This window comes from Patagioenas fasciata, chromosome W (genome assembly GCF_037038585.1).
Source record: "Patagioenas fasciata isolate bPatFas1 chromosome W, bPatFas1.hap1, whole genome shotgun sequence".
Classification (NCBI taxonomy): domain Eukaryota; kingdom Metazoa; phylum Chordata; class Aves; order Columbiformes; family Columbidae; genus Patagioenas; species Patagioenas fasciata.
The window spans coordinates 455359-476872 of NC_092559.1; the positions used below are offsets into that span (position 1 = coordinate 455359).

General features: G+C 49.9%; 1 protein-coding gene across 9 annotated transcripts in view; it reads right to left on the minus strand.

Moving 5' to 3' along the window:
* LOC136114522 (E3 ubiquitin-protein ligase NEDD4-like) overlaps window positions 1-21514 on the minus strand; it is a 123405-nt gene that overhangs the window by 25500 nt on the left and 76391 nt on the right. For 2 of the 9 annotated variants that reach the window (XM_065859890.2, XM_065859886.2), the window contains 13 exons: window positions 18423-18473; window positions 17416-17477; window positions 17213-17315; window positions 15635-15801; window positions 13278-13410; window positions 12041-12211; window positions 9359-9433; window positions 7728-7787; window positions 5906-6037; window positions 5336-5452; window positions 4260-4457; window positions 2869-2946; window positions 1151-1205 (listed from right to left, as the gene is read on the minus strand). In XM_065859890.2, coding sequence (XP_065715962.1) covers window positions 1151-1205; window positions 2869-2946; window positions 4260-4457; window positions 5336-5452; window positions 5906-6037; window positions 7728-7787; window positions 9359-9433; window positions 12041-12211; window positions 13278-13410; window positions 15635-15801; window positions 17213-17315; window positions 17416-17477; window positions 18423-18473 — 1402 coding nt within the window. Of the gene's footprint in view, window positions 1-672; window positions 1063-1150; window positions 1206-2868; window positions 2947-4259; window positions 4458-5335; window positions 5453-5905; window positions 6038-7727; window positions 7788-9358; window positions 9434-11992; window positions 12212-13277; window positions 13411-15634; window positions 15802-17212; window positions 17316-17415; window positions 17478-18422; window positions 18474-19133; window positions 19245-21514 lie in introns of those variants that run through there. The other 7 variants (XM_071801665.1, XM_071801662.1, XM_065859892.2 and 4 more) reach the window with 5 other exon arrangements.

Below are 21514 nucleotides of genomic sequence, written 5' to 3' on the forward strand. Positions count from 1 at the left end.
CGTTTCAAAGGGGCTGGCGGGCCCAGCCACTGGAGCCATTTTAGGCAGGACGGTTCCCCGCGGCTCCTCAGTGGCAGCGGGTCCATCACAGGCTTTTGCCACAGTTAAGTTTCCAGATGCCTGTTGCAAAAAACAATTCTAGAAGTATAAAGACTAATCCTGCACTGATGTTTGAAAGGGGTTGGTTGATCTTGTGCTTGACGAGATTATTATTTCCAAGTTTTTTTAAAAAACTATTTGTGCCATTTAAAAATTCGTATTGCTTTAGAGACAGTCTTTTAGTAATGATTTAATAGTATCATATATGCAACTACGGATAAGCACAGAAGTCAGTGTTACTGATACTGAAGGAAAAACATGATACTGACACATAGTTATCGATTTTAATTCTCTAGGTTTTGTGTAGCACAGGCACCCTGTTCTAAAGGCTCCTGAGCCAGCTGTTGCTGTGAGGATTACGCCATCAGCAGAAATATCTCATTAGAAAGTCCAGCTCAAGTCTTAGAAAAAGAAAGGAAGGACGGACACTTTTCTGGGCTGCTTTGCTTCCAAACAACACCAAAACTCACACAGTAGCTCTGGGATACCGCAGTAAGACAGGTTACAATGAAACATCACTTACACTAGAACTCCACTAACAGAACTCAACCAGAGGAATGGGCTGGGTGCAGTTTAACATGCAATAGGAAATAAGATCAGAACCAGCACTGCCACAAGGCTCCTGAACGCAGAGGGGAGAGCGCGCACCGGGGCTCATTTCTGCACGGCCTCCACGGGGAGCTGTGGCTACAGGATCTTTTCTCATCTTATTTTCTATTCCTAGTGTACATTTTAATTTATTAAGTGTGAATAAGCCATGGGATCATCAACAACAGCAACAACGAATCCAAAATATCAACAAGAACAAAGGAAACCACAAAGAAGAAATGTTAATGCTTCACAAGTCAGAGAGGGACAAAGCTTGATGAGCCAATTAAAAGCAAGCTTTCGGTGAATATACAGTACCGTATGAGGGCACTAAGTCTCTGGTATCAATGTCTCCACATATCAACACCTGGCTTCCTAAATGAAGAGTAAAATCATAAAGCTTTCACTTCAATCTTTATTACCTCCCTTTGTCTATTTGCTGTAGAACCTGGTGCTTACTTACTATGGTCTATGTAAAATGTTCTTCCATCCAAATGTATCCGTTCCTCCCAACCGGGCTGGAATTGGGAAAGAGAAAAACAGAGAGAGAAAACAAGTGAAATATTACCAGTGTCACCCAGCTGGAAGCAGCAAGTTATCCACACTTACTAAACTGTCTGATAAGCTCCTTGGAGCAGAAACACAAAACGGGCACAGACGCATTACGCCAAGGACAAAAATCTCGCGAGACCCAAAGAACTGGCTGTTGATACCGGCAACTGCACCCAGCACAGAACACCTTTGGTAAGGCTTCCTGCATCACGTTTATACCCATTTCCTACCACGAGGAAAGGATCACAAAGAACAGACTGTCCATCATTGATTAGATTTGAGAGTTTCTGCTTCTACTTCCAAAACACATGTAGGTTATTTCGTGTAAATATATAAGCCAGGATCCCATTATGGCGGGACAAGAATGTCTAACCTAGCCCTCAATTCTCCCCTTTTTACCCGTTCCCCTTTCTCACGGTCCCAATGGCTATAGAATGGAAAGGAGGATAAACGTCACGCCGTTGTTACACACAGCGCTGTCCGGTCTAGCAACGTGTCCTTGAAGATTAATGCATGCTCGAGGTGTCCGAGAAATTGCAGAAGAACAGCTGCTTCGACAGCTGTTTTCTCAAAGACAAACTGCATTACTGCGGTGTGGGGACCAGGAAATGCATAATAATAAATACATTCAGCTCGCATAGCTCTTGATCTGACCAGTGATTCAAGGCACCGGGCCTGACAAACGGCCTAGCTTGACTTAAATACAAGGTGATTCTTTTGCTAATCATGCCAAGGGCAGTGAGATTTTCGGACAACAACGGGGGTTATGTCCCCTCACCACGGGCAGCACTTGTCCCCGCCCCGGCCTGCGGTTCAGCCGAGTCAGCTGTAGCCCCGCTCAGTTACAACAAGGCGGATTCAAGGCTCGTTACGGTAACCACTAAACACCGAACTCACGTGAGGCGCGGTGTGCTGGGGCAGGTGCTGGGGCAGGTGCTGGGGCAGGTGCTGGGGCCCGGGCAGGCCGGCTGAGCTGAGCACCGGGGTGCTGGCCACCTTTAGCGGCTCGCTGTCACTAAGGTTTCCAGAGTCGCCAGTACAATTGCAATGGCAATTCTGAGCTCAAAAGTATGCTCAGTATGTATGAAGCAATGAGCTGAATTAACACGGCAGCGTACAAATCAGTTTAGAAAAAGCATTCACGTTCAGCGAGTACTCTCTGCCGCCGAGGATGCGGTTGTTTAACACCAAAGCAAAGCTCTGTATTGGGCATGGCTGACACTAAAATGATAACTTTCTCTGTAGAATATGGAAGCTTCATTGAAAACCAGAATGTATTTAGATTTCTGAATGCCAATCCATGCTGGTACATTGACAGAGCTCTGCTCCAGCAACAGGCAACTACCTAAAAGCACACGGAGACAAGAACAAAGTCAGTTTCTTCAAAGCCCAAAGCTTCAGACAAGCCAAGAAAACGCAATAACTTCAGAAACACCAGGGGCTGCTTTCGGAGAGCCTGACTGATTCACACACCACAGTAAGGCTTTTTGTGCTACAGAAAACACGGCCTTAGTACCTCCAGAAAACTGATAGCACCAACGTGCGTGTCCACGTACAGTATCTGAGCAACAACAGATCGGATCACACACTAGCAGGTATACATTGAAATACATACACATCACCACTTACAGGAAGAGGGCCTAAATCATTAGGGTTCAAAGATGCTTTTGTTCTCAAATGCACTGGAAATTTCAGCCGTGGATCCTCCTGTAACAGAATATGCAACTGTAAATCTGACAGATCAAGTTAGAGTTACACACTAAGTCAAACACACAATTATCTAGAAAAGAAATCTTGCTACATTACAGTTACTCTTATATTCCTTTTCCCTCTTTTTGAGATATACACCAAAGCCCATCCAAGTGACAGAACACCGAGTACGGGGAGGTGTCCCCCGTTTCCTCCGGGTGCACACGCCACGATCCTCAGACGCCAGGAGAGGCAGAGGGCGACGCAGGACTCTGACCCACGAGGTGTGCTCTGGTCAGACACTGCGAGAGCACAGCCGGTTCTTACGGACACAGCACTCCCATAGCGGCATTTTGAAACATATGCACACTTTTGACTCTTAAAAACATAAAAGAAATAAGGCATCCTATCACAAAAAGGCTCTAAAAGGATGAAAATGAGCTTCTTACTTTTTTATATTATTACACCAATGCCCAAATGAAGCAAAAGGGGGCAAGTAAAACTGGTCTCAGAAGAGACCTAGAGATTTGCACACACGTTAAGTTACCCCCGTGCACCGGGAACACCATTAAAACCACCATTTAAGATCTGTCACGTTAGCAGTGGTCACTGGGAACCTGAACGATGCCTGACAATTAAAGGGCAACTCGGATTTCAATGGTGATGTCAACTGCTGGGTCGTCCGCCACATTTTTAACTGGTGTAATTCTATTTCTTCAACTTGTTGACCCAAGTTGCAGAACTATTGAAAAAGGGATCCTCGTGACATAAAACAAATCGGGAAATGCATCCCGTTAACTGAGGAGGATGAACACACGTTACGTTAACAAAAAGGCAGTGCTAATCACAGGGAAATACAACACAACTACGGACAGTCTCAAACCAAACAACAATCCGCATCTCCATTGCACTCTGTGCCTCTAACCCCCAGATTTGGGGAGCCTGAAGGACAGTGCTTGTATGCAATGACGCATCACGTATCAAAAGGGTCAAATACAAAATGCAAACCACTATTGCATGGTGCATGATGCACAAATGCACCAAAATCCAAGAGGACAGTAACAAGTAAGTTCTCTTTCTCTGAGCAGCAAAGGCAGCACTCAAGTCATGTCCTAGAACTGGCTACTCGAGTCTTTTGCTCTGTACATGGCTGCACGGACCGTTCGGTGGTTCCCACTGCGGCTGTAGGAAAAGCTGGGCTGACAAAGCCCCCCCTTAAGGACAAGACAAATGGCACCATAAAAGCAGAGGTATATAGGCAGGAAAGCGAAGACAGAAACCTTTAGAAGACAGCAACTGATTTAAAATCCATCCTCCAGAACGCCTCTTACCCACGTGGTGGTTTTGGTGTTGTGGTCGATGAAGAAGGGCCGGCCGTTGGGCGCGATGCGCATCTCCCAGCCCGGGGGCAGGAAGCTCTGCGCCACCTTGTGCTGCGGCTTCGGGGAGTTGTAGGGCGAGGGCTGCGGGGACTGGGGGTTGGAAAGCGTGTCCTTCACCGTCCTGCGCGCCGGGGAGTCCTTCATACCCTGGGCACAACCAGAGATTCACCTCGCAAACGGCACTCAACAGCGTCCAACCTTGGCACCGCAGCAAAACAGGTCTCCATTCCAGATGTAACTAACACTAGAATCAAGTGCTGGGATGGATCTCCTGGACCTTACTTAGCTACAGCCTGCTCCTTGCAGCACACGGGCTTTTCGCTGTGAAGGACACAGTGTTTACCACCTCCCTCTGCAATAACAATGTCCGTGGCACTGCCGTTTGATCGCACACTTCACTGCAGCTGCCCTGTACACGTCAATATTTCAGCTTGTGAAGGGGAAAACAAAAGCATTTCTTTGTGCTTCACGGTGCAATACAACTCACTTTACAACAAAAGAGCATCCCAAAGGTGAGGGAGTGTTACCCACTTTTCTATGCATTTCTCAACAATAACTTCAGACGAAAGAGTTAAATAGGAACTTAAAGCAAACTCCTCCAATAAACAGAGGTTTGCAACTACAGATTTTGGACTTTTTTTAAGTAAGTGACCACAGGCACAAACGGCTGCTCTGCCCCGTGCCTTGGGTCAAAAACTGAACTTACCCCATTTGTTTTTAATTTCACTGGGAAACGGAAAGTTCAGACGCCTGAACAACTTTAAAATTGGGATGCTTCAGCCTAACAAAGTATCTCCCCTTTCACGCACTCACAGCACCGGAAGGAGTCACGACGTCTGTTTCAGACGCGCACACAGATCAAGTCTTACTGACCCAAGCAAATAATCCCATATAAAATACTCCATTTAATGACCATAAAAGTTAAGTAACAGCATTGTACAATGCAAGGATCCAGACGGAAAAGTGCTAAAGAAAACAGCAACCTGCGGGGGCAAACCCGGCGGGGGAAGCGCGCCTCGTCTCACCTCCAGCGGGGCCGACAGCGTCACCGTGGGCGAGCTCAGGCTGCGGGGCCGCCGGATCTGCGGTTCGCTCAGGTGGTTGCTGCTGGCCGCCGAGCCCACCATGCCGTCCTCCGCCAGCTGCTCGGGCACACCCAGCCGCGCCGTTCGGGACGCGTCACGACACGGGGGAATTCTTTGTTAGTGGTGTGAAATACTACATACACCTTCTTAAAGACATTCATTGCAACTCCACTGGAAGGGCAACTAATGTACAGTGCTATTAACAGATCAACACAACTTCCAAATTCAATGCTAAGACAGTGTTTGCCTCTTTTTATTACTTCACATGTACCTCTTTGTAAATTCCTTCCGTTGTAGCAATCAACTTAACCTGTCCCTTACTACAGCTAAAAGAAGTAACACAAGAACCCGAATCACTGCAGTTTTTTACGATTGTCCCGAGTTGTCACAACAACACTTGGGATTTTATCTTTCTCATTTCAGAGTTCTGAGGAGCAGTTTCGAGTGGAACGATACCCCATACATACTACGTGTTTGCTATTCAAATGAAGCACTTTAACAGCTTCCTACCTGCATGATGGGCCGCGTCCAGGTTGTGGTGCGATTGTTGTGATTGACGTAGTAAGTCCGGCCCTTTGCGTCCTTCCTCTCCTCCCAGCCTGAGGGCAAGCCTGGTGTGGTATGGACATAGGCCACTGAGGGCTGTTCAACCAAGAGATACTGTATCGTTATTTCATAATAGCTAACAAACACTTCATCGTTCTTTTGTTTAAAAAAAGAACTTGTTAACTCACAACTTTCTTAAACACAACGAGCATACAGAAGAATATAGTTTCTGGTTTCATTTGACATAAGCTCTTCTTCATGTACCACAAGTTCCACAAGAAAGACACTGTTCTAACAAAAATATATGGACAACATTAACGTTGCCAAAGGCACTAACTGTCATTAAACAAGTTACGCCGCTATTCAACCCAATAACTATGTCACTGTGCGTTGCTGACGTTGTCTTGGGTACTTCCATGGGGAAGATACTTGGTGCTTAAGCCAAGTGGATGTTTTCCCCAGGGACATGCAGAGGAAACAAAGACACGCACTGCAGCGCAAGCGGAAAAGCTATCTGAAGAAAAACAGCCCGGAGAGAATGTTTAGCGCTGACTCTGCCTGCAGCTGAGTGCAGGTTTACAGGGGATGCCCAGGGAGGGGCGGTGTTCAGACCACACGCTCTACGTACATCCTGACTAAGCTCAGTCACTTCCTAGTCTGGGACCCCTCTTCTCTGAAGCCATCGCTTGCTGGAATAAATGACGAAGAACAGGTAACCTGGCTGGCACTGAAGCAAACAAGAAAATCACAACATGAAGGACAGGCGTTTTTCTCAAGTAACTGATGTAAATACAAAGAGCTAGAGAAGCAAACTGCTGAACTCTGCAGGATGGTATCTTTGCTCTCCAATGAAGCCCATGTATTAATACTTGTGCCAAAGTCTTGGCACATTCAAGGTGCTTTTCAGTATCTATGTCTAGATACTTGGTTCAATGCATTAAAGCATATATTGAGACCTTACCAGGAGACTATAATGCTAGATTGCCTCCCTCTTTCAAAATACCTGCCTTGATAGCAGGACGATGAAAACTACGTATCTTCACCACAGGACAGAGTAAGCCCAGTGCTGAACTGCCTTACCAGTGAGCGCAGTTCCTGAGCTCACCAGCAACACCAGTTCCAATAGGAACCCAATAGGAAACAGAGACCAGAGGAAAACAGATGAGGAACCCAGGTAATAGCACCGAAACAAAGTATGAGACCGACTTCTTTCTCTCCTGAACAGCCACGTACTGGGCAGAGCGGGATTGCCGCAGCGGCGCGGGCAGAGCCGGCAGGCAGCGCGGACGCTGCCCCTCCACGAGCGGCCCGATGCTCCCCAGCCCTTCACCGGGGACAACGAGGCCGCGCAGGCGGTCTGGAAACATCTGGAGTACCGCTGTACCTCCACGGTTCTCAGACTAGATCAGCTTTAAGAACAAAATTAGTTAGCCTAATGGAGAGCAAGGGAAGACAGGTGCAAGCTAAAACCACAGCTACCTGTATACTAACTGGATGTCTCTAATCCCTGATTCCTTCACTATCAGTTTTTACAGAATTAGGTACTTCCTTAGCGCACAGCTTTACCAAAGCTCAGGGGCACGCCCGCATCTCTAAAGCACGCTGGTACTGCGTGCAACTGGAGTCTGAGGAATTTTGACAAAATCTGAAACAACAACAAACTATAACTATCGATTCAGTGTTTGGATTTCATTTAACACACTGCTGCTTTGTGAAAGAAGTTCCTCATCGTACACCTCCTCCCACGCTTCATTCAGAGACAGTGCTTGATAAAGAGCGGCATTACCGTTGGCTCCTCACCACCTGTGACCGTTGAAGAACGAGCTCTCCCAGACGGACCGCTCTGCTGTTGAATGATAATTAATGACACAGATCAGAACAGTTAGTGACAAAGGTCACAGATTACTCTCAGATCTTTACGAGTAAGGAATCATACTCTAATTTATTAAGAGAGAGTGATTAGATGGAAATAATGTTTAAGATATTAGCAAAGAAACTGAGTCATCAATCACTGATAACCAGGACAGAATCTCGCATAAAAACCACAGAGGGAATGAGTGTCGAGAGTTCTTGTATCCACTGGACGTTTGTTCTAGATGGAACGGGATCTTCCCCTAAGGAAATTTTGAATGTTTTACCCATAAACATGGTATTTAAACCCACAACGGATACTTTCTGGTCATCAATGTGTGCACTGAAAGCCAGATGAAAAAGAAGGAACTGATCCTGTGAACTTTCAGCAGGGATTAATCCGGTGACGAGCAGCACGGTATTTAGCTGCTACAAGAGGAATGACCACTAGCTCAGTAAGGATGAGGTACGGCTAAGAGGAGAACAGCCTTGCTCCAGAGCAGCGCTTTCCAACTGCGGGCGCTTGCCAGCGCGCAGCGGAAGCCGCGTCCCCGGGACAGAGAGCGGCGCTCCCGCAGGCAGAGCCCGCACGGCACCGGCGCTGCAAACCCCGCAGCAGAGCAGGCCGGGGCACACCGGGAGCGGTGCTTGCACACAAATCGCCGAAGGTTACAAAGGTACCCGAAATTGCTGTTTCTAGATTCATATGGAATATATTTCTCATGAAAAACTGGGGAAAAAATGCTGGAAGGAAACTATAATTAAAAAAATACTAAATTGTTTTGACGATCTGAACAGTTTTATTCAAACGTGTATCTCGCACAATCTTACTTTAGGTACTCTCTCTATAGCCCGCCACCCCTGCAATCCTCATACTTGGGATGGAGGACCAAATATGTGGAACTTCCTGTCAGTCAGACCAAAGGTGTGCATAGTTATTATTTGAACAATAATATTTTTGAAATATTTAATACATATTTAAAAGAAACCTTTGTATCTTTTCGTGTTTGAAGAAGGTACTCAAATAAAACTGCAGAAGCTGCTGCTTACCTAAAGCGCTCAGATTAAAAAAGTACAGCAGCTGCAATTCTGTTCTATTGTACGAGGACTAAGAAAAAAGGCTCCTTTCAACTGCAACCAGGTAAACATCAATCCGTTTTCATGTCCTACAGATTCACATATTCCAAGTGAAATCAGTTTACAGGACACAAAAGGATCACTGATACAAGAGCCCTGTGGCCGCTACCGCCGTCTGCCGCCCCGCTGAAAAAGCCCGGTGAAGATTTTGTGTCTCCGCTGCCTGTATGTCCAGAGCCCAGTAAACTCCATTTCTGCTACATCACTAACGCTAGCGCGACCGTGCTCTCGGTCTCAGAAACGTCTCCAGTCTCAGGAAGGTCCTCATTTTAGTTGCTGAGCGTGACGGTATTAGCTGGGTGCCCATTACTATTTGGGATGGTCATCTGCCCATACTGATCTACATCTGACCAGGACTGACCAAGAAAAGGGACTGTCAGAACCAGAGAACGTTCAAACAAACAGAAACAGAGTTTAGCTTTGGCTTACCAAGGATAACTGAGACTGCTCAGCGACTGTGTCTGTTACACTGCAAGATCTTAATCTTGAAGAAGGATCTCTTTGCTGGGAAATAAAAGAAAAAGAAGTCTTTAAGTTCAGGTGTCTTAAAACACGGGGCTTTATTCAGCTATTTCACCCAAGTGCTGGATCGGACCAAGGAGCCGCCCCAGAGCCAGCGCTTGGGCAGCAGGGTCCAGAGACAGGAGCTGCCTGACAGACGTGCTGGAGCTCCACACTGAGCACCATGTGCTGAGCACCACGCTCTCAGTGCTGCTGGCCCAGTGGCCTGTGCACAGAGCCGGGTGCTGAGCACCACGCTCTCAGCGCTGCTGGCCCGGCGGCCTGTGCACAGAGCTGGGTGCTGAGCACCACGCTCTCAGCGCTGCTGGCCCGGCGGCCTGTGCACAGAGCCGGGTGCTGAGCACCACGCTCTCAGCGCTGCTGGCCCGGCGGCCTGTGCACAGAGCCGGGTGCTGAGCACCACGCTCTCAGCGCTGCTGGCCCGGCGGCCTGTGCACAGAGCCGGGTGCTGAGCACCACGCTCTCAGCGCTGCTGGCCCGGCGGCCTGTGCACAGAGCCGGGTGCTGAGCACCACGCTCTCAGCGCTGCTGGCCCGGCGGCCTGTGCACAGAGCCGGGTGCTGAGCACCACACTCTCAGCGCTGCTGGCCCGGCGGCCTGTGCACAGAGCCGGGTGCTGAGCACCGCGCTCTCAGCGCTGCTGGCCCGGCGGCCTGTGCACAGAGCCGGGTGCTGAGCACCGCGCTCTCAGCGCTGCTGGCCCGGCGGCCTGTGCACAGAGCCGGGTGCTGAGCACCACGCTCTCAGCGCTGCTGGCCCGGCGGCCTGTGCACAGAGCCGGGTGCTGAGCACCGCGCTCTCAGCGCTGCTGGCCCGGCGGCCTGTGCACAGAGCCGGGTGCTGAGCACCACGCTCTCAGCGCTGCTGGCCCGGCGGCCTGTGCACAGAGCCGGGTGCTGAGCACCACACTCTCAGCGCTGCTGGCCCGGCGGCCTGTGCACAGAGCCGGGTGCTGAGCACCGCGCTCTCAGCGCTGCTGGCCCGGCGGCCTGTGCACAGAGCCGGGTGCTGAGCACCGCGCTCTCAGCGCTGCTGGCCCGGCGGCCTGTGCACAGAGCCGGGTGCTGAGCACCACGCTCTCAGCGCTGCTGGCCCGGCGGCCTGTGCACAGAGCCGGGTGCTGAGCACCGCGCTCTCAGCGCTGCTGGCCCGGCGGCCTGTGCACAGAGCCGGGTGCTGAGCACCACGCTCTCAGCGCTGCTGGCCCGGCGGCCTGTGCACAGAGCCGGGTGCTGAGCACCGCGCTCTCAGCGCTGCTGGCCCGGCGGCCTGTGCACAGAGCCGGGTGCAACCCGGGGTAACACGACTGCAAGTACCGGGAAGCAGCGGCTGCTGACGTTACTCAGCACAAAAGCATTTAAAATCTCTGCTAGTGTGAGTTAGAATTTCTTGCTCTGCGAGTGTGGTCTGATTATAATTTATATTGTACGGATAAGAAAGATGCTATCATTTAATGGCTCATAAAAGAGCTGGTTCAGATAGGAATATAATTACTGAATTATTAATTAAGATAACTTTGCAGCTGTACCATTTATTATTGTTAATGTAAAAGCCAGCAGGCCCTGATCTTGCCACCAGAACTATTTGATTAGCATCCTGCCCTCCAAGCAAAGCCCTAAAATGTGCAGTTATCTCCAGAAGCACCAGCGACTCTGCATGCAGATGGTTGGCCACTGGAGCTATAATTTGCTAATTAGCCTCTGGATAACATTCAAACCAGTATAAGACACCAGCTGCACAGGCTCTTTGTAAATAGCTTGCACCTAATCGAGATTTAATCAGAACAAGAGTAAATATGATTTCTTATCTCTTGAATTCCAAAGGTACATTGGTGGCATATACTAGCAATTAAAAAAACCAAACCAAACCCCAAAGAAACAACAACATACCACAAAAAATCACAGCATGATGTTCTGTTTGATACTCAGAATTGTTTTCTTAACCAGAGACATACGGCATTGCCCACTTGCAAGCGCATCATCCTTACTTCTCGTGGTGTCACCAGTCTGGCAAACAAGTGCTTTGCACAAATATAGAGCATATCTTTGGTTTTACCTCAAGAAACCTCTTATGACGAAACTTTTACCGGAGCAGCCATTTACAAACCTGTGCAGGATTTATTAACAACTACCCACTTCAGCTCCAGTCCTTTCTTAGTCTTACAACAGTCGATCCAGTAAACCATGAGAGGTTTATGAAATCCTCATATAAGCAAGCACATGCTCTAATATAGACATGCACAGCTAGAAGAGTGAAAAACTACCATGTAGTAGAATGGATGATGACTGAAAGAGCGTTAGCAGGTTTCCGTCCTTCCTTTGGGAACTCTGAGCTTTACACTCCCTAGTATTACATACTTTGTTTCACTAAAGGTGGAACAGTAGCGAAGGCTGAAGTTAAACTCACACGAAGAAAAAATTAAACCTAAATCAAGGGATTCTGTTGCTGGAGGCAGTTTGCCCTATGATGAAATCATGATGCATTTTTTGGAAGATAATTTTAACTGTATGCTCAGGTCTTCCTGAGCCCAGCAGTCCCTACCCAGCCGTGCAAAGGGCTCGGACCGTTACGGATCGGCGCGTTACGCACAATCAGAGACGCGAGCTGCTCCCCGCCGGAGTCCGGAGCCACCTGCAGCCGCCTGCTCAGCTCCTCCGACAGCTCCTGGGGGCTGCGCGACACCGGCGACGAGGGCGGCGGCAGCGCCAGCCCCAGGGCGTCCCCGCCCGCGCTCGCCTCCTCCGAGATGGTCTCCCAGGGCTGAGGAGAGAGGAAACCACGGTGAGGATTTACAGACAGACCAGTCCGCCTTCCCTCTGCCTTCTGCACGACCACCTCATTGCGGCCCGCGCAGGTGTGACCACCAGACTCCACGTTTAATGAAACAGACCTCTACGTTCATTTCAAATAAACCACTACGACACACAAACACTACTCGTGCAAAGTAATCACGGGGAAAATGGTTCTGCACGTTGACTTCAAAACTGTCTTCGTGTTGATGATGACAAAATGCTTTACGATTCTACACAGAAAATTATGTAGGTGAAAAGATGCCTAAGAAAGAGCTCTCATTCAATAAATTCTTTTTGCAATTTTGTTCTAACTGTAATTCTGCACTCTTACAAAAACTTGTAAGAAAGAATTTATCAAGCTAAGTTAAGTTAAAGAATAAAGAACAAATCAAGTATTAAGAGGTGACAAGTGCAACTATAGTTTCAGGAACCTGCCTGTTGCTCCAAATAACATTTAGTGAACCAAACCTAGTTTTGCACTAAGAATTTTCTCCACGATTCACATAATAAAATATTCCTTAAAGTTGAGTGGAATTAGAGCTTTGCACAAACTCTCACTTAGGCCTACAAGTATCTACCAAACTTCATTTATTTAGTCTAGCTATAGATTAACCAAACACCTGATTAATAAGGTCTCAGAATTCTAACTAAACCCAAGTATTTGGGGAAAAACCCAACAGCTTCTCTGCCCTCCAAATCCAGGCACTAACGAAAACTGAAGCACGTGACAGCTCCAGCCAGCGTGTTTCCCTTCTTTTTACAGCTTATTCCACTGTTATTCAAGGCAGAATATTGAAAGCGTTTCTATTGAGATGTATACACAAGCAGTTATTGGAATTACCAATGTTCCTCCCAGCATTCGCATGGTATCTAATATTGTGCATACACTGTCAGGCACCCGCAAGTGCACAGACCTGTACAGTACAGCTCTGGTTAGGACTTCTATTGTGTGTATGTCGCACAGTAACTAGTGTACCAGTGTAAGTCATCAGCCGGGAGCTCAGCCACGCTCCCGCAGCCCGGCCCCGACGTACCTCGGGAGCGTCCGCGCTCTCCGCGGGCTCCGGTTCCAAGTCCTCGCTAATGTGCCTGCGGGAGCGGAACCGCCTGTGGGCTGCTTCTTGGTTTATTTGCCTGATGTTGTTGTCTGAATCGGACCCCACGTCGCTGCACAGGGGGAAATGAAAGCACGCAAAGGGGAAAAGAACAAGAAAATAATGAATGTTAAACACCTGCTTCGTCCACTGCTTTCAAAACATCACTAATGCTTTTGCTTATAAAGATCATTGCTCTTACATATGTCAGGCTTCATGAACAGCAGACCATTTAATCCCTCACTCCAAAGTAAATACAACTGGAAGCACTTCACAAATGCTGTGTGATATCGAAACTGGCTGCGCAGCGATGGAAGTGCAGGTTCAGACACACCACCCGCAGCCTCTCCTGCGACGAGCAGCCAGCTCTGACACCAGGACCGCGCCTTTGCCTGGTAAGGCCATCGCGCTCCTCGGGTGACAGCCATTGCGCTCCTCGGGTGACAGCCAGCGCGCTCCTCGGGTGACAGCCATTGCGCTCCTCGGGTGACAGCCATCGCGCTCCTCGGGTGACAGCCAGCGCGCTCCTCGGGTGACAGCCAGCGCGCTCCTCGGGTGACAGCCAGCGCGCTCCTCGGGTGACAGCCAGCGCGAACGCCGGCCCTGCGGCGCGGGAAGGCACCGGCCGCTCAGCGGCAGCGGGGAGTCGGGGACGGCAGCTCCCCACGGAGACTGCTGGGCCCCGAGACCCAGAGCGCTGCCTCCGCACTCCGGGGGTGGTGTTGTACCGGAACCGCTCCCCGGGACGAGGGACTAACTCTGGAACACGGTCGTGTTCAGGAAAACCTCTATGCAGCCACTTGACTGCTGCTCATTTAAAGAGCTGTGAGACGTGAACCAGTGCAGACGTGGACTGGACAGCACTCGGTGTTTTACCTTCAGGACCAAGGCCACAGCCGAGTTCCTGGCCTGGAAGCGAGAGCTTATCTACCCTGCTCTCAACCTTCCCCTCCCAGCGGTTTCAAACGTTCACAGAATTGAAAGGCTGAACAGCGCCCTTCTAGAGCCTTCGCTCTTCACCCAGCCTGCTGTCATGTGTAAAGTTCATCTGCAGGAATTCTGCGTTTGTTTCCAAAGTACCCATGAGGATACCTGGCGAATAGCGAACCTGAGGCCTTCATTTTATACACCCATCTGACAATGATGCTTTCTAGTGACCACTGCTTTTTGGCATCTGGCAGTCAAACATTTCTGAATCCATGTCCTCTCTACTTCGTTTAGCACAACCACATTACAAGGAAGTGCTAAATCAAATAGTTCATAAAACCTGCTTTGTTATAGACACTTATTGACAATTACCAATCATAATGACTGTAGCTGATGAGATTTACTTGCCAAAATACACACTGCTTAGTCAATAGCTCAAATAGTTCAACAGTAAATAGTTCAAAACATACAGAACAAAAATTAATTCGATTCTAACTACAATAAACACATCAGACGAGAAGAACAAATAGTGCCTTAAATAAGGACAACACACATTTGCATAATTTAGCTATGATGATGAATATTCAAGAAAGAATAACCATTACTGTTCTAATGAGCAGTAGTGTAAAAATAGTAGCTACATAAAAATAATGCAAGATGTATAGCCAATACATTATTTCAGTATAATTCTTAACATCACCCATTATATGTATTTTTTAAAATGTAAGCTTGCCCCAGCTTTATCAATCTAATTCATAAGAGGCACATAATGAAGGCTTGGACAGGAGCTCCACATTAGCACAACCAGGGCACAGTCTATACACTGAATAATAACCAGGATCTCCTCGAAGTTCATCACTTTAACTTCATTAAAACTTAACAGAGTTCATTTTTTCCCTGCCTTTTCAACAGTCTGTAGAAGAACGGAATTTGTTCTTCCCCAGTAAACTGCTGACAAAAGCCCCACCTGTCTGCAGTGCTCCAAGGTATGCTGTGAGTGCACTGACTTCCCTCCCGCCCCTTCAGATTGCCTAGGATTGCCCACAATACCCATGCGGATGTCATTTGCTGCGGGTGGAGAGGTCTCTTTTTACCGAAGATATCCAGACTGCGGGTCTCAGTTCCCTAGCACACCTGTGAAAACTCTTCTCTGAATAAAGCATAGTGTCAGATACGGAACACAGCATCAAAACCACGATCTGCCTGTTACCGAAGAGAAGCGTGCCTTTACAAACCGCCCCGTAAGAGGCTCGCTTCAGACTTTTCCAGCCGTGAATGTGTAAAATCAAAACGGTTACGTTCGTTTGACAACATCGCTGGCCTGACCGATACCTCCGCGCTCCCACGAACACGCGCTCGCCGCCACTCACATGAGACTGGGGCGATGCCACTGCGTGCTCCTGTTGTTGTGGTTCACGTAGTAAGTCCGGCCCAGGTTGTCCACCTTCTCTTCCCAGCCGGGAGGCAGCGGAGGGGGCGGCAGCTCCTCCTGACGCTGCGATGCGGAGTCGTTGGGATCCACCACGTCCCAGCCGTGCTTGGGAACGGAAAAAACAAGGTCAAGTGAAAGAAAAGTTGCTTCGTTGTTGCTGACATTAGCGTACAAGTGCAGGAACTGAACATTTCCCAAAGAGAAGTTCAAAACTACTTAAGTGTAAGCCACACAGGAACAGAATAAACTCTGTGGTTACAGCGTGCTCTTCATTTCAGTGCCAAAAACCCTAAATTCCCACTGGTTTGTTACGACGGGGATTCCCAAACGTACTTGGGTGGGTGCAGACTCCCAGTCCAAAAGCCAAAGAGAACCAAGCGCTGACTTGCCCAGGCGTGACCGTCGGGCTATGGAGGATAACGACGGGCTTTTCCTTTCTGCTTCCCAGCTACCATTCCACTGACACCTACCCCTAATTGCAGCCAATTCTTTAAACGGCTGACAAGAGTGCTGAGAAGCCTTTAAACCTCTTGTGCTTGCATGAGCTGTACTCTCTGCAAAGTCAACGCTGCCAAGGAAATCAACAAAATGCTATAACCCCTATTTGGAAATGGCCTCTGAAGAGGAGGTACCTCATACAGTCCATTATATTTATAAATTACTTGGGTAACTTTCTGGATTCTTCTCCTTGGCGCTACCTCCACTTCTGTTTGCTCACAAACTGAGTCAGACAGACTTCAGAATTCATTGTGGCAGCTGAAATATTTTGAAATTCTTGAAATGGTTGAGAAGACACAAGGTTGCAGTAAAAAGACAACGGGGGGTGTGTTGGAGGGGAGAATGAGCTGCTACCAGCGCTGTACCAGGGCTTCGCCTGGCAGAGGCACAGCTTGGTACACAGCTCGGTGCACAGCTCGGTGCACAGCTCGGTACACAGCTCGGTACACAGCTCGGTACACAGCTCGGTACACAGCCTGGTGCACAGCTTGGTGCACAGCTCGGTACACAGCTCGGTGCACAGCTTGGTACACAGCTCGGTACACAGCTCGGTGCACAGCTTGGTGCACAGCCTGGTGCACAGCCTGGTACACAGCTTGGTGCACAGCTTGGTACACAGCTCGGTGCACAGCTCGGTGCACAGCTCGGTACACAGCTCGGTACACAGCTCGGTGCACAGCCTGGTGCACAGCCTGGTGCACAGCCTGGTACACAGCTTGGTGCACAGCTTGGTACACAGCTCGGTGCACAGCTCGGTGCACAGCTCGGTACACAGCTCGGTACACAGCTCGGTGCACAGCCTGGTGCACAGCTTGGTGCACAGCTCGGTACACAGCTCGGTGCACAGCCTGGTGCACAGCCTGGTGCACAGCCTGGTACACAGCTTGGTGCACAGCTTGGTACACAGCTCGGTGCACAGCTTGGTACACAGCTCGGTACACAGCTTGGTGCACAGCTTGGTGCACAGCTATACGTGAATCTCCAGCACACAGGTGCTCCCAGAAGCGTTTAGCCTTACCTCCGATTCATCCCTTTGATCACTGTTTTCATCCTCTTGGCCACCGTTTTTAGGCATATAAGCCATCTTCAGCCTCAAGAAGCCCTTCACACGGGATTTGTGGCTACAAGACAAGGAGTCACGTTTCACCCAACAACCCTTGGGCAGTTGCAAACAGATCTTGGGGGAAGGAACGTTTCAAGCACAAGGGCTGCCCCGCTCACCTCCTGGGTCTGAGCAGGAAATCCTTGAACGTGTACGGCCTCTCCATGGCGGGGTCCTCGGTCTGCAAAGGCACGGCACGGGGTCAGGGCCTGCCCGGGCGCCGCGGGGACGGGGGCGGCGCCGTCAGCCCGTCCGTCCGTCAGTCTGTCGGTCCGGTGGCGTGTTAGTCCGTCAGTCGGTCAGTCCGTTAGTCCGTTAGTCCGTCAGTCGGTCAGTCCGTTAGTCCGTTAGTCGGTCAGTCCGTCAGTCGATCAGTCCGTCAGTCCGCTAGTCTGTCAGGGCCTGCGCGAGCGGCGGCCGTTACTGCCGCTGTCGCGCGCCAGGGGGCGCTGCAGACCCCGGCGCCCGCCCGGCCCGCGCGACCTCGGCCCCGAAAGTGCGGGAAAGAGCCCCGGAAAGCGGCTCCGGGAGCCCCGGAAAGTGGCTCCAAGGACCCCGGAAAGTGGCGCTCAGAGCCCCGGAAAGCGGCTCCGGGAACCCCAGAAAGCGGCGCTCAGAGCCCCAGAAAGCGGCTCCGGGAGCCCTGGAAAGCGGACCTCAAAATATGTTTTTTAACATGTGTTAACAAAAGTTCTGGAAGAACCGGAGTTTGCCAAGGGAGAATACAAGTGTTTCATATAATGGAAAATCATAAAAAGCAAGAAGCCAGAAGATTAACAGGACAATAACCAGCGACAGTAGGTGAGAAACCATGCGTCTGTTGGCCACATCATCCAGGAATTGACTCGGATCAGACAAGGGCTTTAAGAAAGAACCAGGACACGAATCCCGGATGCTGAGAAGTGCAACGGACGCTGGAGAGCGACGGCCGCGTCCCTGCACAGGAACCGTGTCTCCCGGGCCCGCGGGGCCCTGCTGCGCACAGCGCTTGTCCGTCAGCTCCAGCGCTGTGGCGGGAGCGCTCGCCCGCACCACATCCAACCGGACCCTGGCGAGAAGCCCGCGAGCGCGAGGTCTGCGCGGCTGGCGGGGACCAGGACGCGGTGCACACAGAGCCACTGCTTACCGGGAGGTGGCTGAGCGGCACATCCACCTGGCCCAGGAAGTCGTCTCGAGTCTGTCAAATAAAGGCAGAAAAGGAGTCATTTTACACCAGAAAAGCAAAAAACGTTGAACATCAGCCCAGTCACAACGAAACAGAAATGAAGATCTTTGCGTACCATTACTTTAGTAACCAGCGGTTTCTACCCCGTACTGTCGCTCGTTATCCGTTGCTATAGTCTGTCTATTGGGCAGAGTGTGTTCTGTGACAGTCCGGAACGGCTTCTTAGCCCACGGCGTGCGCGGTGAGCGCTGAGGAAGCTCTCTTTCCTCTGACACCATATGCATCGTTCAAAGCACCACGCAATAACCTACTCCTGCCATGCACAGTCTTCACATACATTGAAGAGCAGAGTGTGGAATTGCTGTTCACCACGCCATCAAAGTGTTCATGTCAAACCTTGCTGACTTGTTTTCTCTCCCCCTTTTTTGCAGGAAAACTTCCCATGCTCCTGTGACAGAGCAGGGACCCAACATCCGAACCCTGAATACAGAGCTGCATGAGTTGGGGACCCTTTTGAACCCCCCCTGCCGGTAACAGCAACCACTAAATCAAACCAGCAAAGGGCGCAGACGCTCGCGCCAACACGCAGTTCACAGCGAATTAACTCATCTGAAAGCCAGATTTACACCATATATTGACAATCCTTCATTATCAATCATTTCAGTATCTTACCCAAATGTGATGAATTCCAGCACGTTGATCTAGGTTGGAAATGTTACACTCAGCAGTCCAAGGCAACACATGAGGTATAAAGCAATTAAAGAGCATGTATGTGTTTGCGCTGTGAGCTGATCACTGTGCTCAATGTACGCTTGAATTCATCAATAAGATACGAATTCTCAACATAAAGCGTGCTGTGTTCTTCACAAACCAGCTGTCAGGGAAACGATTTCTGCAGATGCTGTTTATGACACCAGATATCAGCCCCAGCCATTCCCAAACAACCTGCTGCTTATTTAGACCACGCTATGCCCAGAATTCCAGGAAGTGCAAACTGCAGCTCCCAGGCCAAGTTTACATATTTCTCATAGCAGAGCATTAAGCTGAATATTAAAATTCATATTTTATATGATAACATCACAAGAACTCTGTTTCCACCACGAAGACAGCGTGCAGGCCCACAGACACACACTGTGCCACGTGCCCCTGGGAACCCAGAAAACCAGGACCTGCCCAGGGAGCCTGCAGTTCACAGAACTTCAGTAAAAACACCCAATGGGTTTTTCATTACAGAATTTGCACTATTAATCTTCCTCGTAGCAACTACTGGAAAAACCTGGTAGCATCTACTGCCTTTGGAGAATTAACATAATGCCAAGTGCCTTCCACCTCCAGCTTCACTCGAATGTGAACTACTCGGGAGAAAACACACACCTACTTCTAGATGTGCTCACGGACACGGCAGCTCGCACCAGGGGGACCCTCAGCGCTGCGAGTGTCCGTGCGTCTGTCCGGGGCAGCCCAGGGGTGCTGCCGAGGGGACACTGCGGCCTCACACTGTTTCTCGACACACACACACACACAGACACACACAGACACACAGACACACAGACACACACACAGACACACACAGACACACACAGACACAGACACACACACAGACACAGACACACACACAGACACAGACACACACACAGACACACAGACACACACACAGACACACACACAGACACACACACAGACAGACACACACACAGACACACACACAGACACACACACACACAGACACACACACACACAGACACACAGACACACAGACACACACACACAGACACACACACACAGACACACACAGACACACAGAGACACACAGACACACAGAGACACACACACACATATACACACACAGACACACACACACACACACACACACACACAGAGCAAGGTAACGCGAGCGCCGAGCCTGGGCTATCTGGCGTGTCCTGGAAGCAGTCGTGCTGGAACCAAAACACATCCTCCCCTGATTCCAACAGATCTCGAAATCACGACAGCAGCTGCCTCCACACCAAATACCTGATTTTGTCTGGAATCCGCAGATGCTCCAGCCTGGCTGTGCCCACGGCCACAACAGGAAGCTGGCCTGCAGAACTGTGCAAATTCCAGACAATTTAGAAGTCTTCACTTCTACCCAGACCAAGCTGCCAGCAGTAAAAGCAAACCCAGCGCTGGGAGCAGCTGGACCCCCGCAGCGTGCCCGCAGAGCAGAGCAGAGCAGAGCCGAGCCGGCGGGGCTTCGCTCCCAGCCGCGGTGCCTCAGAACCCCTCTCGGCTCCTCCTGCGGCAGCACAGCCCTCCTCGCCAGCAAGGCTCTGGTACAACCGAGTCCTTACGCAACACTTGACTATGCACATACATTAGATGAAAAATTACGTACAGGGTGTTACTATATTCATTTTCAGCATTTGGGGACATATTTGTTCTGTGAAACAGAGCAGTTTCTAAGCGTCACGCCGTCCCCCGTTCCAAGGACCGCATGCCGCAGGCCGTGTCTGGCCGGCGCACGCAGCTGCTCGTGGGGAGCGGCGGGTCGGTGAGGGGATGGACCGGCCTGCCTGGTGGAGAACAGACGCCCGCAAAGCGCTGGGTTTGCTTTGGGTGCCACGTCACAAACCGACACGCGTTCCTCACCACCCATTCCAATGTGGAGTGAAAGGAGGACTGAAGTCCGCTTTAGAATTATGATATTTGAAAGTAGCATGCTTGAGCTAGTAAACTAGCATTATTTTTAAAATCTGGATCTATTCAGTTTCACAAAGGATGTAAAATCACGATACTTCAAATGCTGCCCTATTTTCCTGCTACCTCTCTCTACATCAAAGGCAGCCACTTCTACATCTTTGCAGGGACGAAAATACACCTTATCTATTCAGGAACCCCAAATCTGTCCAAGCATCTCGTTGATTTACACACTGATCTGTGGAAAAGCAGAACTAATGCAAACACGGGGAGCTGTGCTGGGTACCGTGCACACTTCTGCCCTGGTGCCTCTGTTCCCTCCCATCCCACCTCCCAAGAACCAGCAGGAAACCCCAAGGCCAGAGTTTGATAAAAAC